Source organism: Ptychodera flava, chromosome 21 (genome assembly GCF_041260155.1).
Source record: "Ptychodera flava strain L36383 chromosome 21, AS_Pfla_20210202, whole genome shotgun sequence".
NCBI lineage: Eukaryota > Metazoa > Hemichordata > Enteropneusta > Ptychoderidae > Ptychodera > Ptychodera flava.
In genome coordinates, this window is record NC_091948.1 from 20,165,089 (window position 1) to 20,180,294 (window position 15,206).

Here is a 15,206-nt window from a genome sequence, read left to right on the forward strand (position 1 = left end):
CTGTCTCTGACTGGTATCTTCGTGTCTGATTCACGCCCCTCGGTAACTTTAAGTGCGTGTTTCAGACCATCCACTCGATGTGACGTACCTTGATGTGATATCACCCGACAGATCGTATATGTAGTTTTCAAAAAAGTGTAGTATTTCAGTTTTGTTCCAATGAAAATGATATTTTAATCAAAAGTGTGAAGGGTCATCGGAAATTTAATGAAGAAAACGAAATGTCTAGGGGAAGTTATTGTCTTTTTCTACTCTTCAGTGCCCTTTCCAACGTTCTCTTTCCACATCTATCATTATCTGACTCTTACAAGGACATATAATTCCATCTGCTTCTCATTCGGAATCAGCATAAACAGTCCGTCCATCCCCTTTGACGTTAGACGGTTCATGCGGCATTAATTCATCATAAACACTTTTTACGATTTGCATTCTTGTTTCAAGAATATCTGATCATGCCGCCGGGCCATCCAGCTTCATTACCCGGGCCAGGACCAATTACGGACTCAGTGGCGGAGCAATATCTGATCAAGCCACAGGCACAAAAAATGCAACCGTTAATAGCGGTGCGGCGGGAATGCTCTCAAAGCTGGGTGACGATAATGGACCGGCGCTAGATACGTGTGTTTCACGCAGAAATTGCTCTTCCAAACATTGTATTTGATGAGACTCAAGGAACAGACTTTCACCACTTCTCAGCATGGCGGAGAATCCGTCACGTGACCATAGTCTTTCTATTTAACTGCGGCGTATTATGAGGACAAACATTTATGGGCCCAATAATTAAGTGTTGTTTGATATATAAACCTGTTACACAAGTGAACAAGAGGTTTTACAACCGATTTATTTGGTAATAACCCGCACCCTTGCGATCAGACGTCGGATGAAGCTAAGATCAGAAGGGTGATGTCTGTCTAAAAAGTATTTAGCGGATTGTTTTCAAGTGTAAAAATTGAAAGAAAATAACGGTTTGTCTCAAGAAGCTGAAGTTCAATTTAAAACGCATGTTCAAAGTCAAATGATCAGAGTCTATGTTCACTCTGCGGATGAGTTATAATTTTATCATTATTTATTGATCTTAGGGTTTTGTTGCATAAAACAATAAGTTTTACCATTTGAATACACCAAGTATATCTGCGCCGTAGAAGTGGTGGCATTTTGTCGCTTTTTGTCGTCAAGACATTCTTCATGTGAATTCTGGTCCTCGGTACAAACGTGTTCATGTACGTATTAACATGAATAATCCGCCAATTTGTATTCATAAGGGATGTTATTTTGTGTTTCAACGGCGGCTGAGCAGCATTTCGATCTCTGTCTCCGAACAAAAATGTACATGAATACCTTTCATGAGCGCGAAATTGCTGTAGCTGGAGGCTTTGTTCAATTGTTGCAGTCTTTCCGCCATCTTGATTCCTGTTTTCCTAAATCTATTCAAATTTGCTGACATTTTAGGTGAATGTGGAAAAAACAGGACACACAGACACGCACACAATTGTTCACGGGAACGCAATTTTCTGGCATTTGTTTAGAGAGAGAGAGACGAGCAACTTCAAATGGAGCTATATGGCCCATAATTGCGTTGAATTGTCCTGTCGGGCGACGATAATATTTATTAAACACTCGATTATACTAGCCGCCATGTCACTCTACGAAAATGCCATTTTTATCAGTAGCTACATGTGTGTTCTTTATCTATGATCAGAACGATTTACAGATTTTAAAAAACCCTCTTACTCATAAATTTGACTTCAAAAAGATTTATATAACTAAACTGGTCTGATAGAAACACAAAATTCAAAGAAAAATTCACAATCGAGTTTCGAATTCGCAAATGATACACACCAAAGATCATTATTGAAGACTTAAACTCCATGCTCGGCCGGTTCCCATGGTAACCGGCGATCGCGATTATTGCTTTGAGTCTATATTAACAGATTTGTGACGTAACTGTTGGTTTGACTGACATTTATTGATGAAGTCTCGTTTCCCAACGTCAGCGTATAGCGGGGACTTCTGGATAGCAGATAAAGATGGGCCCCCATGTATTTGACTCGGAGGACCTTGCGAGGTGTCGCCCACCTCAAGAGGTAAACGAAACAGCAACTGAAATAATATCATAGCATGATACTCTTGGCATTCAATCAACAATTACTTGTCAATCTGTATTGATCTATAATCTTGTAAATGAATCAGGTTGAACGTGAACTTGAATCAGCTTGCTAAGGAATTTGACATATTTACAAAAAATACATTAAAAATGTTGATATACGGATTAGATTCTATGAACAAAAACAGGTTTCTTCAGAACAGTTGAACAGGATTTGCATAGCATCTGTCAGGTCGAATGCTTGAAAACATAATGTACAATTTTAGCCCTGAACATATGTCTGCGGAAAGACAACAGATAACTATTAGAACAAAATGACAACGAGATGAGTGCTCATAATTAGACAAATCCACAATCTAGACAAATGAACCAATATCAGAACGTTCATATTCGCTTTGTTTCTTTTAAATATTCACAGATGATGTCATTCGTCAGATATTGGTTGATAAATCTACTTCCGTTGTGATTTGCGAAAGAAACGTTTCCCTTGGTAAGTATTCGCCAGGTCATCTGCTATTTAATCACCCTATAGCAATATTTGTTCGACATGCTTTTCCTCGGAATAAGTCACGATGTCATGATGACGTCATCGGGCAACTCTATTTTGCAGCATCACCATGCACCACGCCCTCTAAAGGTAGTGAACTGACTTGCTATTTCATATTTATGGTAATTATTCATGCGTTACGAAAGAGAAATTCCGAAAACAAAAGATGTGAGATCTAAATCTAACATCAATCTGCCAATCACCAACCCTTTCATCATATTTCCCAGGATTAGAAACCAAACTTTGCTATAAAAATGACATGATTTTACCAAACATTGATGGATAGAGTGGTGAAAGTATCTCTGACCAAGAACATGCCTGTAAATACAGTCCAGATAAACCACGAGTATTGCTTATTTATGCAAACAAGGTTCATGGAAAGGATCATTGGACACGGTTCTAGAACTTAATCGACTTTAGTGTCGAAAATAGGATTGCAGCAAAAATGACACTGCCGAGGACGTCGTATAATTGAAAATTGCGGTAAACCCACTATGTACTACACACACGATTTATTTCTCTGAGATTCCGCATGTACTTTCATTTATTTAAGATAAAGCTACATGCAGTATAATTTCAGAATCAGGGCGTCTTGGGTATATGATTGATTTTGCGGCTGTTGTGCGCCCTCTATTCCGCCTTTTCTTCTTGAAGTTTCGTCCAGTCTCCTTTATCCTCATTCTCCCCATCTTTCTTTTCGCCTTCTTCCTCTTCTTTTTCCTTGTCTTTTTCTTCCCCTTCTTCCCCTTCCTTGCCCTTGTCTCCACCCTCCTTCCCTTCTTCTTCGTCATCTTCAACTTCTTCAAGATCCAACTGTTCAAGCTGGTCCTTGGTGGCCTGGAAGTCGAGCTTGTATCGGATCTTGTCGTCTACTTTCGGAGTCAGCTCGGGATGAGACTCACGGGCGTCGGTGATGCTGAAACCAAAGAGAGATTCCTATCATGTCGCAAAATGTGGATACCAGTTACGCTAGCTCTAATCCATTGTCTTATGAACGTTACAGTTCGGATTGTTACGCTTGCAATTGCAAGTATTGCATTATTGAGATTTTTTACACGGTTTTCACACACTTTAATTGATAAGGCAAGCCTTTCATATAGATACGGATAGCAGCTTTCCCTTACATGTTTATTTGTTACAGGAAAGCAAATCGGCATAGGAAAAATTCGTGTTGTCTGGAGGTCACGAACAAAATTATCTGTTTGCATTCAGCAAAGGGGTAATTTTTGACGTTTTTGCATAATATGTACAGTTATGTTGTACACTAAGTGACTTTATGCAAGTATTCCGATTTTTCCTGATATCACAGAAAGGTAAAAAAGAGCGACTTTGTCCCTTGAAAGTTCCATTAATACCCATCGTGTGCCCTTAAGGAATCCGAAAAGCATATCATTACTGTTGCCAACGGAATGGCCCCTTGTAGGGCAGATTTACCCTTGAGCCGCCGTGCCACACGTGTTTATGGGATCTTGAAATTTTTCATCGATTTTTTTTTATCACAGGCAACCTTGTTCTTTCTTTTATTTGCTATTTGCTTCAACCAAAGCTTTATTTTGTCATTTGCCGACAACATGCAAGTTCAAGAATGCCACTAATTACACGATCGAGGCTTTATCGTACTTCTACATGTTTTCTTGCGTCACTTATCGATGGTAGAAAGTTAGCATAATTATCGACACGTGCATATGCCAATTTTTTTATTTCATATACTCACCTTGTGTTGATAGAATCCGCTTTCTATGGAAAGAAATAAATACAATAGTGTTGTAACTGTTTGGAGGCAGTCATCAAGTAATTGGCGTCATCACTCTGATATCACTTGTGTTTGTGTCCATGTGGTTTTGATGTGTGGGTGTGTTAACACGGGTGACTAAGCAAAAAATTATTATATTGTCATTTTCTTTATGATTGCATACGTAGTTAGTAGCATTTACCAGAAAAAAAAATTAAAACTGCTGAATCAGCATCTTTACGGGTTCTTCCACAAAGCTAAGAAATAAACGATTTCGTCATATTATCTTGAAACGTAGCTTGGTGACCATATTTTTTCAATACAGTTTAAAAATCGTATTTTCGTATATATATAGACCCTAAAACTATCAAGAAACTCACGCTATTATTAATGACATATACAAGTCTCACACTTTGCATTCAAATCAATAGAATTGGATAACACTTAAGATGGGTAAATCCCTGTTTGTATCGGCTACTCCCTTGACCATGCTAAAGACATATTTAAACTCATCACGATATTCCTATTCTTTATATTAAACAATTGCAAGTCTCTGTGCGCAAGTTGATTAATCCAGCTGTATAAGTACAGAACAATACCATACACAGATCTTTTGATTATTTCTTTATTATTCTTTGTTGTAGGGAAAAAGTGTGTATTCTTATCTCCTACCATTAAAAATTACTAGCCTTGGATACACAATGCAATGTGAACAATATTGTTTGTCATTGATGATGAATGGACTGGAATGAGGATTAAAATTCAGTTGTCAACGATAATATTGGATGTAACACGCATGCAGGCTGTGTGGTCAAGGGAACGCTGGGCGAAAGTCTATTTCACAAACAGAGAACTAAAACACTGGAAAATTACAACCAATGGAACCGTAAATCACCCCACTTCCATAATTTATGCAACGTTTTTGCGATTTTTATTGAAAGTACAAGCGGTGAATTTGTCCCAATGCCGTTGTACAGTTAGAAATTACATCAACCTCCATCTAGCAGTGCTGAGAAGAATCAATTAATGTATCTTTTATCGGCAGAGCAACGAAAATAATTAAAAAATAAATATAGAGGGTATGAATATTTTAAGTCTGGTAAGCTGTCACACAGGAGATGCTGAATATTAAGTCCCGAGGTTAGTAATTTATATGTCTTAGCGATCAGAAAATAATTCGCCATGGCGGGGAGATTATCTTTTTAGTCATTTTCGTCCATGGATAACTGAGAGAGAGTTCTAAGGGGCTAGCAAATCGATAGCGATTATCCATAGCTACTGAAGACTATCAATCTTTAAAATGGTCAATGGAACATATACTGTGCTGTATTAGTTGTCCTCAGCTGATCATTTACACGAGTTCAATGACCTGCGATGGATGGATAACATAAGACGAAGGGGGATAACAAGCAACTTATTGGACTTCAAATTATTCAATCTCACACCAAATCACTTACCGTTATGAGAGTTACCTGCGGCATCCTCTCTAGATCTCTGTTGGTTCTGACGACCACTGCATGACCTTTGCTCTGTGATTGTTTACAGGTACGCATCTGTGTCTCCAGCGTGCGTAGTTTCTCCTGCTGTGCCTTGTCCACTTTGCTTAACATCACGCGCTTGCGTCTCTCGATGATAAGAACCAGCGCATCACATTCTTTCACGATCTCATTTCTCAGCTGTGACGCGTTGACCTGCTCAGCCAAGCAGAAAAACACGCCACCCTGTCAATACGGTGTGGATAAGCTGCATTCTTGTACAGCGTCATACTGGTGCCGATTAGAGACACGGTTACACGGTTATAATACAACAAACAAGTCTTGTAACCATATCCTTTCAATTACCCATTGATAAATTAACCTAGATACACAGATGAGTATACAATAATACAGTGTTGCAGGAAAGATAAAATTATGAATACACACATACATTTGACAAAAACAAGCGTAAATTCGGTGTTTCCATTTACCTGTAGGCCAATACACTCCTAAAAAAAAAATCGAATCTGTTGATACACCAACCTAAACTTTGTCACCTGAAAGCCTATCATTTCTACACATACCGGCCCATTGGTTTGCCAATTGGCCTCCATAGACATAAATAGGAAGATATATTTTATCATGGAATAGTGACGTATGATTTTACCCACCCTACCTACCTACCTACCTACCTACCTACCTAGTACATACATACATACATACATACAGACAGACAGACAGACAGACAGACAGACAGACAGACAGACATACATACATACATACATACATACATACATACATACATACATACATACATACATACATACATACATACATCACATAACATACATACATACACACAAATATACATATATACATACATACAACATACATACATACATACATACATACATACATACATACAGACATACATACATACATACATACATACATACATACATACATACATACATACATACATACATACATACATACATACATACATACATACATACGTACATACATACATACATACATACATACATACATGGAGCATGCATGCATGCATACATACATACATACATACATACATACATACATACATACATACATACATACATACATACATACATACATACATACATACATACATACATACATACATACATACATACATACATACATACATACATACATACATACATACATACATACATACATACATACATACATACATACATACATACATACATACATATGGACAGACAGTCATATACCTTAGTTTTCTCGCCAATGACGTTGAGTTTCTTCACGAAGTCATCAAGTTTATCATTTTCTCGTTGCAGTTCTTCTAAATTCTTGATGATTTCACCCTGTTCAATTGTGATTGAGACAAATATTGAAACGATGAAAACAATTTAACTTTACAACTTGGGTTTGCTTCGAAACGCCTTGTCTTGGATAAAACATAACAATATCGCGACTATTAATTGAGCTGTTCTACTTTGTCTGATTGCCCCTGTATGTTTATCAGTGGTTGTTCAAATAACGGAACTTATTCAGGGCCTTAGGAGGGTCCCCCCTAAAAAGCCACCGCCAACTCTAAGCTCCCATCAACTTGCAAGGCAGGTCACGTGCCGCAACCAGGCATTAGATTGTACGACCGATGCTTTCTGACTGGGAAAGTACCATAATATAACGTTGGCTGAAATGTTTCAGGCGGCAACTAAAGTCAGATGAAAGGATTCCCAAGTGAAGTAAAAATCTTAGTCGGAGATCATACTGATCTAGAGGAAGACTATTGAATACTACCCCCCCCCCCCCCCTCCCGGTGACAAAGGAAAAGCCAAAGACTATTACTAAAACGGTAATCAGCGTCAGAATTAAGTACGGTGTATGAGTTAATACCCCGTTGCATTTCTCCGTCTCGTCTGCATTACTCAATTCACTGAACAATTTATTTACTTTTTTCACACAATTTAAATAAAAATGAAGAATACATACGATGCTTCACACTTGTGCGAATTGTGATCGAAACAATTTATGACGTCTGGCTACCACTCTCTGAATTCAAACCGCCTGTCTTCCGAAACTTAGATAGTAATTACTGAATCGAAAATCAGTCAAAAAGAAAGGCGTGTGATACATGAAAATTATTGTTTCGGGACAGATCACGCAGTGGGCAAAATAACAGATACGCCACCCTTGATCAATGATCGAAGACTATGATGGAAGTACCACACTATGACACAAGGGAATAAGTCATATTTTAATTATCTGTAGCGGGAAAATACCATTTTCGAAAGAAACACGATCTGAAAAGATCCAGTGTTGATAACTTTAAAATAAACCGATAATCATTCATAGATTACGACATGACAAGTATATAGATTCACTGTTGTGTTGCTTAGAAAGACAAAAATTGCTATGAAACAGCGTTCACAACTCTTGTAAGTGATTGGTCACAAGAAGTAGATAAAGGGAATATGATGCCATTCTTTTAGATTTAAGTAAAGCCCTGGGGACATTTTTGCGTTTTCCGAAAGAGATTGATGGCGCCGAGGGGTACCTAAGGTCAAAAGTGCTACAAAAAGTTCCAACAAAATACTTCTAAGACGTTTTGTTCAAATTTTCGCGAACGAGCATCTTCTTGTCTGTCTGTCTTCTTGCAGCGCATTTTTTGTGAGTGACGGTGAATCTATTGACCTCACAGAGAACACAATTATGTTGATCCAGAATGCATTGGTACGTACTGACACTGTGTGAAGCAAGGGATGAGAGAGCAAGAAACTTTAACAAATAATACACTTTGACCTGACTGATTTGCTCCGATTGACGGGACACACTCTTGATGCAAGTACCTCGTAAGATCTAAATATATCACATCCCTGTTGACGTGCCGGAAAGGGGTGGAGGCGTTCACAAAGTATACACGCGCTGATGGTGCTGCGCAACGGATTACTCGCTGCTACACGTAGCGACACGGTTTAAGACTCGAGAACATACACTAAAATAAACAAACATTCTATCCAACCGTCACAAATATGATTACTTACACCTGCAGTAAAATTCAGTTTACATATCAAAAAAGGTTATTGGAGATGAGACTATCGATGTTGACGAGGTGATCCTGATATATTATATAGTATGTATGTATGTATGTATGTATGTATGTATGTAGTCATATGATATTATAATTGGCCCCAAAGACAATCAAGTTTTATTTATTTGGATTCGACAGGGTATTCAGCGAGACATTATGTTTATTATGACTTGGAGTGTTTACCCTTAAATTATAATAGTGTAAATTGTGTTACTCATGCAGGTCAACCACAATGTATCTGCAGTTGTATCGATTTCCGATAGGGTCAGACTGCAGTTCGTCTTCCCTTGTATTTGTCTGCAGGGTTGCTGTAACTCATTAATTGTCACAACGTAGTCAGGTTAACCATTTCTATGTACGATCAGAAACGGCGGCTTCAGAGAGCTAGGTGTATCATATACAATTTGTGCTTCAGCCATAACATATGCATTGTAAGGTCGCAATGTTCTCGCTTGATGGGGCGTCGGCACGCAAAGACACGTACATGAACAAAACGTCGTATATGAACAAAAGCTTTTGTAGTGGGTTGGAGATGTCACCTCTCGGTTGCAGGTCATTTGCGCAGTGGCAAGGGCGTACATTGCAAACTAGTCACGAAAAGAAACATGGCCGTCGCTTTACTGTCAAAGAAACCCTTTATCCATGTCCAAGAATAAATAAGTGATTAAATTTTTTGCAATCGCTAGGGACACGTAACTTTTATATAAATCGCTAAAGGTCGCTGGATATTGAGAACTGTCACCGTGGTTACAATTACCTTCTTCTGGACGTATTCTATGCGTCTATCTTCTGTCTGGTTGCTTTCCTTTTTATTACCTTTCTTCTTGGCTTGATGGATAACGCCCTTGTTGCAGCCGGGGCAGTGGAATTCCTCGGCGTGGGCATCTTCATTCTTCTTGTGAATATCTTCGGCGCATTCGTTGCACACTTTGTGATTGCATGTCATGTGCAACGGACTCTGGAATGACTTTGAGCATTGCACGCACTGTTCGTCGTCCGACATTTTTTTCAGACAGGTTGAGCAGAGACACGCGTTGATTGTCGAGAAACTGTCTCTGAATATTTCCGGGGTTGAGGTTGTTGTAGGTTGTCGACAAGGGTCGAAATATAAGCAACTTCACGTATATAAATTGAAAGGCAGTATAAGAGTGCCCTGGCCCGGTTGAAGAATTAAATGTGTTAGGCCTTGTTACTATGCCTCCCGCCCTGGGGTCGCCATCCAACACGTTTCATTTAAACCTCAGATTTCATCCAGGATCGATTTTGTTCGACTGTCGGAATGTTTCCATTTATTGATTTCAAAATATTTCTACTCTCGATGTCACTACTCTATCACACTGGTATGCATCAGAATTTTGTATAAAAAATTCATCTTTCAATTTTTTCTGGATGCATAGTCAAGGCACCCCCGGTAAGTATACCTAACCTAGGGAGAATGTGATCAAATAGAAGCAGCAATCTATTGAAATGGTCAGCTTCTGACAAATATCGTACCGAGTCGCCTAATCGGATTGTGTTGCTGTAATTCCCGACAGAACAGGTTTTATGCAGTTTCAGGCGAACATCCAATATTGGACCACCGTAACTTTTCCTTTGAAAACTCAGAACGACGTAAGAAAACAAAATAGTGTTGAATAATTATCGTTTGGACTCCTGTTAGAAAAATATACACACGAATTTATATTTAATGCCATCTAGTTGATTCCATATTGAAGAGCGAAATTACTTGCATTGCTAAAACTTGCAAAACTAGGGGGTATTGTTAAACAACGAGTTCGTTGCTAGGCAAAGGGCATATATGAGAGATGGGTCGTTCTTTGAACCTTCGCGAACACCGCCACCTTTATCTCGTATATTGTGAAATACTCATAATAGCAGGCAACCGTGTCGCATCACACTGCTTTGCGTTCATATATTGTTCGTCTGACCTCCAACCCCTGATGTAAAAAAATCGATTTTGCGGCTTGTGTTATTCATTTCTCGACTATTTCCCCATGTGCTGCTGGGTCAATCATAGAAAGCAGTTGATATTCAAAAGCGAAAACGGTGAAGATCGTAAAACAGCATTCGGCTGCATAGCGTTTATACCAAGGCCCCATAAATCATTAACTCTTCGGAGTACTATCTGTTCTATAAATGGCAATACTGTATCATACTAATACAGGCTTGTTTTTAAGGAAATATGAGTGATAAATCGGAAATTATTTCGTCACATGGTCTTGACGTGCCCTTCACAAAATTGCGGACTCGAATGTGCTGTGATAAAATCCTTTATCTATAAATGTTTCTACACAGGTAAACTGGGCCTTTGTTCTGACCGTGTCACCTTGACCAACTGTTAATAATGCAATAATGGCCTTTTTTCTTCCGGCTTCATAATATTATGAACGTGTGAATATCATTGTTAAAGTCACGGATATGTAAATTCTCGATAAAAAATCTCGATGAACAAAAATCCACACGTCGGTCTATTTGAATGAGTGACCCCAATATTATTCAAAGTGAGAAAGCGAACTGCGCAGTCGTAGGGTTGCTGACTATCATGCAGTTATACCAATTGATGGTGTCCAAACTCCGTATATGGTTTTGATCTGCTCGCTCGTGTTAAGATGCCTTTCATAATGAAAATATTCAAAATAAACCCCGCCAGTATCATGTCGAATTATGATGTGGCTTCCCATGGGCCCAATATTCTTAAACATCACTAGAGATTCTTCGCACTTTAAAATGTGGTGACCTTGAGATTTAGTGTACGCGGGCTACTGACAGTGAACTCAGCTGTGAACTGTAAAACACTGGGTTCTGTACGTCACAACAGCAACAGACACGACAAGCAGCTATCTGTCCTGATATTGACAAGATAATAGCTTCTCGTCAATGAAAGCTTGTCAAGGCGTTTGGGTGGGGATGGGGGTTTTATTTCCCAATATTTTCACGCGAGGTATGTTGACAACGTATGCACATGTACCTTCCAAAAATTTACCCACTGCAATGATGAAAAATCAACCCATGTGACTCAGTCAAGCGGCACATACCCGTACACATTTCTATGGGAGTATGTCAGGGCCTCTGATAATAATGAAATAATCAAGGAAATTAGACGAAGATTTGCTTTATGTCTGAAAGCACACTGTTGGGCTGGATAGCAGAATGAAGAGTACGAATTCATTTAAAACAAGTTTCTTTGCTTGGAAAGTGTGCATGATATGTAGAAAACAAGAACCACTGATTTAGCTTAGTATCCTTTGAAATCGTCGTATTATACGTAATATAGAACTCACCTTGACAGCGATATTAATGAAAGATCTGGTTCATACGTGAGAGAAGGGCTACGTCGAATGTTGTAACCTTTCTCCAGTGGCGCTGTTACATTACATTAGTTAAATCTAAAACATCCTTTTTGAAAGGGTAAATGAATAAATAAATCTAAAAAAATTAAAAAATAGGAATTAGGGCAGAAACAATCAAATCGTGGGACAACGCTGACACGGAATCACATTGCAAATGTTTATCGCAGTTTTATTTCGACGCTACTTGAATATGCGTCATCACACACAGATGATTGTGTCGTTTTCAAGCCTTTCAATAGATTCCGGATATTCAAACAATACTTCGTCAAAAGAATTGTCTCATTATCATGATTCCGTCTATTTCAGACCATTTCCCCGTGTCCGCACGTGACACAAAACCTCGGTCTTTTCCTGAGTCCGATTGTAGACAATCAGTCACGTCCTTGAGCTCTATCTCCTGAGACATCATCGAACGACCCGGTATTGACGCAAATGTACATGTATTGACGTAACCAACCCTTTGCGCGTTATAATATCATACATTCTATGAAATGGAGAGTTTATCATAACGTACGCCACCACATGGCAAACTATGAGAAACAAGGTATAACAGAAGCGTTATTGCATTGGAATAAAGGTTATAGTTCTTGAATTACCACGGGTCATGATTGGAAACATATGAACGAAGAATAATGTCTTGGTCTACGCTTGACCTTCAATGACCATTCGTCCGCCCTTGTCCCTGTAGACGTATGATTTATTAAAATTACTTTGACATGAAGTGGTCGTTTAGATTAGCGAATTAAATAGTAAATCTGCTCGGCGTTCATTATTTAGAATCCATACATTTATAGAGCTATCAGAATGGTTGGATCGCAAAAATCTAGGACCGACTTTCATAAATGCCAACATATTTAATGGTATTTACCAAGAAAAGGTATGTTGACTAAACCTACGACGGGCACATCTTGAAACCAATTCCACGGTAGACATACAAACATTTCGCATGACATATACTCATAAGAGCGCCGGCGCCATTTTCCAACACACTATTATGTAAACAATCGTTCACCGAACTTGGAAGAAAATCAGTATTTCTCAATCTTGTCTGCGATTTGTGAATGATATACACTGTCCTTTATTAAGCTGAAATTTCAGAAAATTGTTCTGCTCCTTTAGATACTGTTGTACGAATGTAAGCTTACATTTGCTGACCGACGTAATCAGTGATATCAGTATCTAATTTCGTCTTTATCAGTCCCTGTTATTGAAAATATTGAAGACATAAATCGCCGTATTTGACATTTATGTTGATTCATCCGTATTTGCAGTGAACCCAACCATCCTGGAGGCTCTGTGTAAACGTATACACTGAACTCTATACACAACCAATTTTGAGTTGGAGGCCATCATAACATGGGCGAGGTAAATTACATATAGGGGTCGTCTTTGGAGCTATATGTGTTTTGAGGACTGAGTAGAATGCCGTTTTTTAATCACGATGAACACCTGACGTCACTGAGTAAAAGTGAATACCACGGCCATGACATATGGTAATCACAAGGGACATCTCGGCACTATATTTCCCTCGATTTTAATAAGTTCAAAAGCATTTGACTTGAATGACAAAATAATTTGCTGAGAAAATGACACCTCAATATTAGTTTGTTAGAAAGGGCACTACCCTGAAGAAGGAAGCTGAAATTTATTTCGTACAGTTTGGTTTTTTTTCCAATTTAAAATGAGGAACAGAATTTGTTATGCCTTACCTGTAATGTCTTCGACACATTTTCTCCCTGAGATAATAAATTAGGTAGCGCCCATAACTGAACCCAACCAGCAATGGAAGTTCAACCCCAGATCCTTGCAGGCTCTAATACTAGTGTCTCTACATCCTCGATTGTAAGTATTTCTTAATTTTTGACAACTAAGCATTGCAGTCTAAACTCTACTGTAGATGCAAGCCGATACAACCTTTGCATGAGGTTGAAGCTCAATGTAAAAACTCATCGCTCTACGGTCATATACAATTTGGAAGCTTTGTTATATTTCATGCACCATCTATTGCCATCAGTGAAAACCACTATCCGCTGGGTATCATCAAAGAAGATTTTATTATGATAAATATGATAGCAAATTAAAAATTACATCGATGTTATCTAACAGAGAAGTAGGCCAATAAGTCCCGAACCAAGAAAACGTGAACCAGGCCAACTAGGCACACTCATTAGTGTCGACAGATGAAATAATCATTTATTATTTATCATATTAAAAATGGCGTAATACACCACTAAAACATTTATGAAAAGATTATCTATCATAAACCGTATTGCCGTGAAATATCAGATTCGCCGTTTTCAATATGAGAAATGCACTGTTCTCAGGGCAATTCAAGGCACTGACTCCATGGAAATTTGTCAAGGCCGATGCCTTTAATAGCCTTAAAGTGACAAGCCCAAGTTCGTCCGACAGACAATTGTTTGTAAACTTTGTAAATGAAAGCAAGCCCTGCATTTGCTGCCTCCGACAGAAACTGTGACGAGCTTTGCCCTTATGTGCTGGTCATTCTGCAGCACGTTTGGTCTGATTATTTGATATGTAACTTGGATATACTATTTCAATCTGGACATCGATGGTAACAAAGCACAAATCACTATATTTGTGGGAGTGATTTCCCAAATTATCGTAAAAAAAATTCCCGAAGAATAAATAATTTTGCATCTAAGTGATGAAACTTGACGTCCGAGGGAATCAGCCAGATCAAATCGTCCTCTTTTCATGATAGCAATTTAAAATTTACACATTGCAAACCAAATAGTAGCATTTTCAGTGTCAGCTGAGCGATTACTTGGACCACGCACTTTTCACGGTCGCAATTGCCTGGTAAGATATGCCATGATCATACACAAAAACACCCGTAATGATGAGGATTTTTGGTCTGTTTATCACAAAGAA

The 15,206-nt window shown here is 38.5% G+C and overlaps 1 protein-coding gene across 1 annotated transcript; it reads right to left on the reverse strand.

The window, feature by feature from the left end:
- Positions 1-1,044: 1,044 nt before the first annotated feature.
- On the reverse strand, positions 1,045-10,175 carry LOC139121674 (glutamic acid-rich protein-like). The gene is made up of 5 exons (XM_070686754.1): positions 9,719-10,175; positions 7,136-7,231; positions 5,841-6,074; positions 4,366-4,388; positions 1,045-3,567 (listed from the first exon to the last, which is right to left on the reverse strand). The coding sequence occupies exons 1-5, from the start codon at positions 9,962-9,964 to the stop codon at positions 3,282-3,284; spliced, it is 885 nt and encodes a 294-aa protein (XP_070542855.1). The 5' UTR covers positions 9,965-10,175; the 3' UTR covers positions 1,045-3,281.
- Between the last annotated feature and the right edge of the window lie 5,031 nt (positions 10,176-15,206).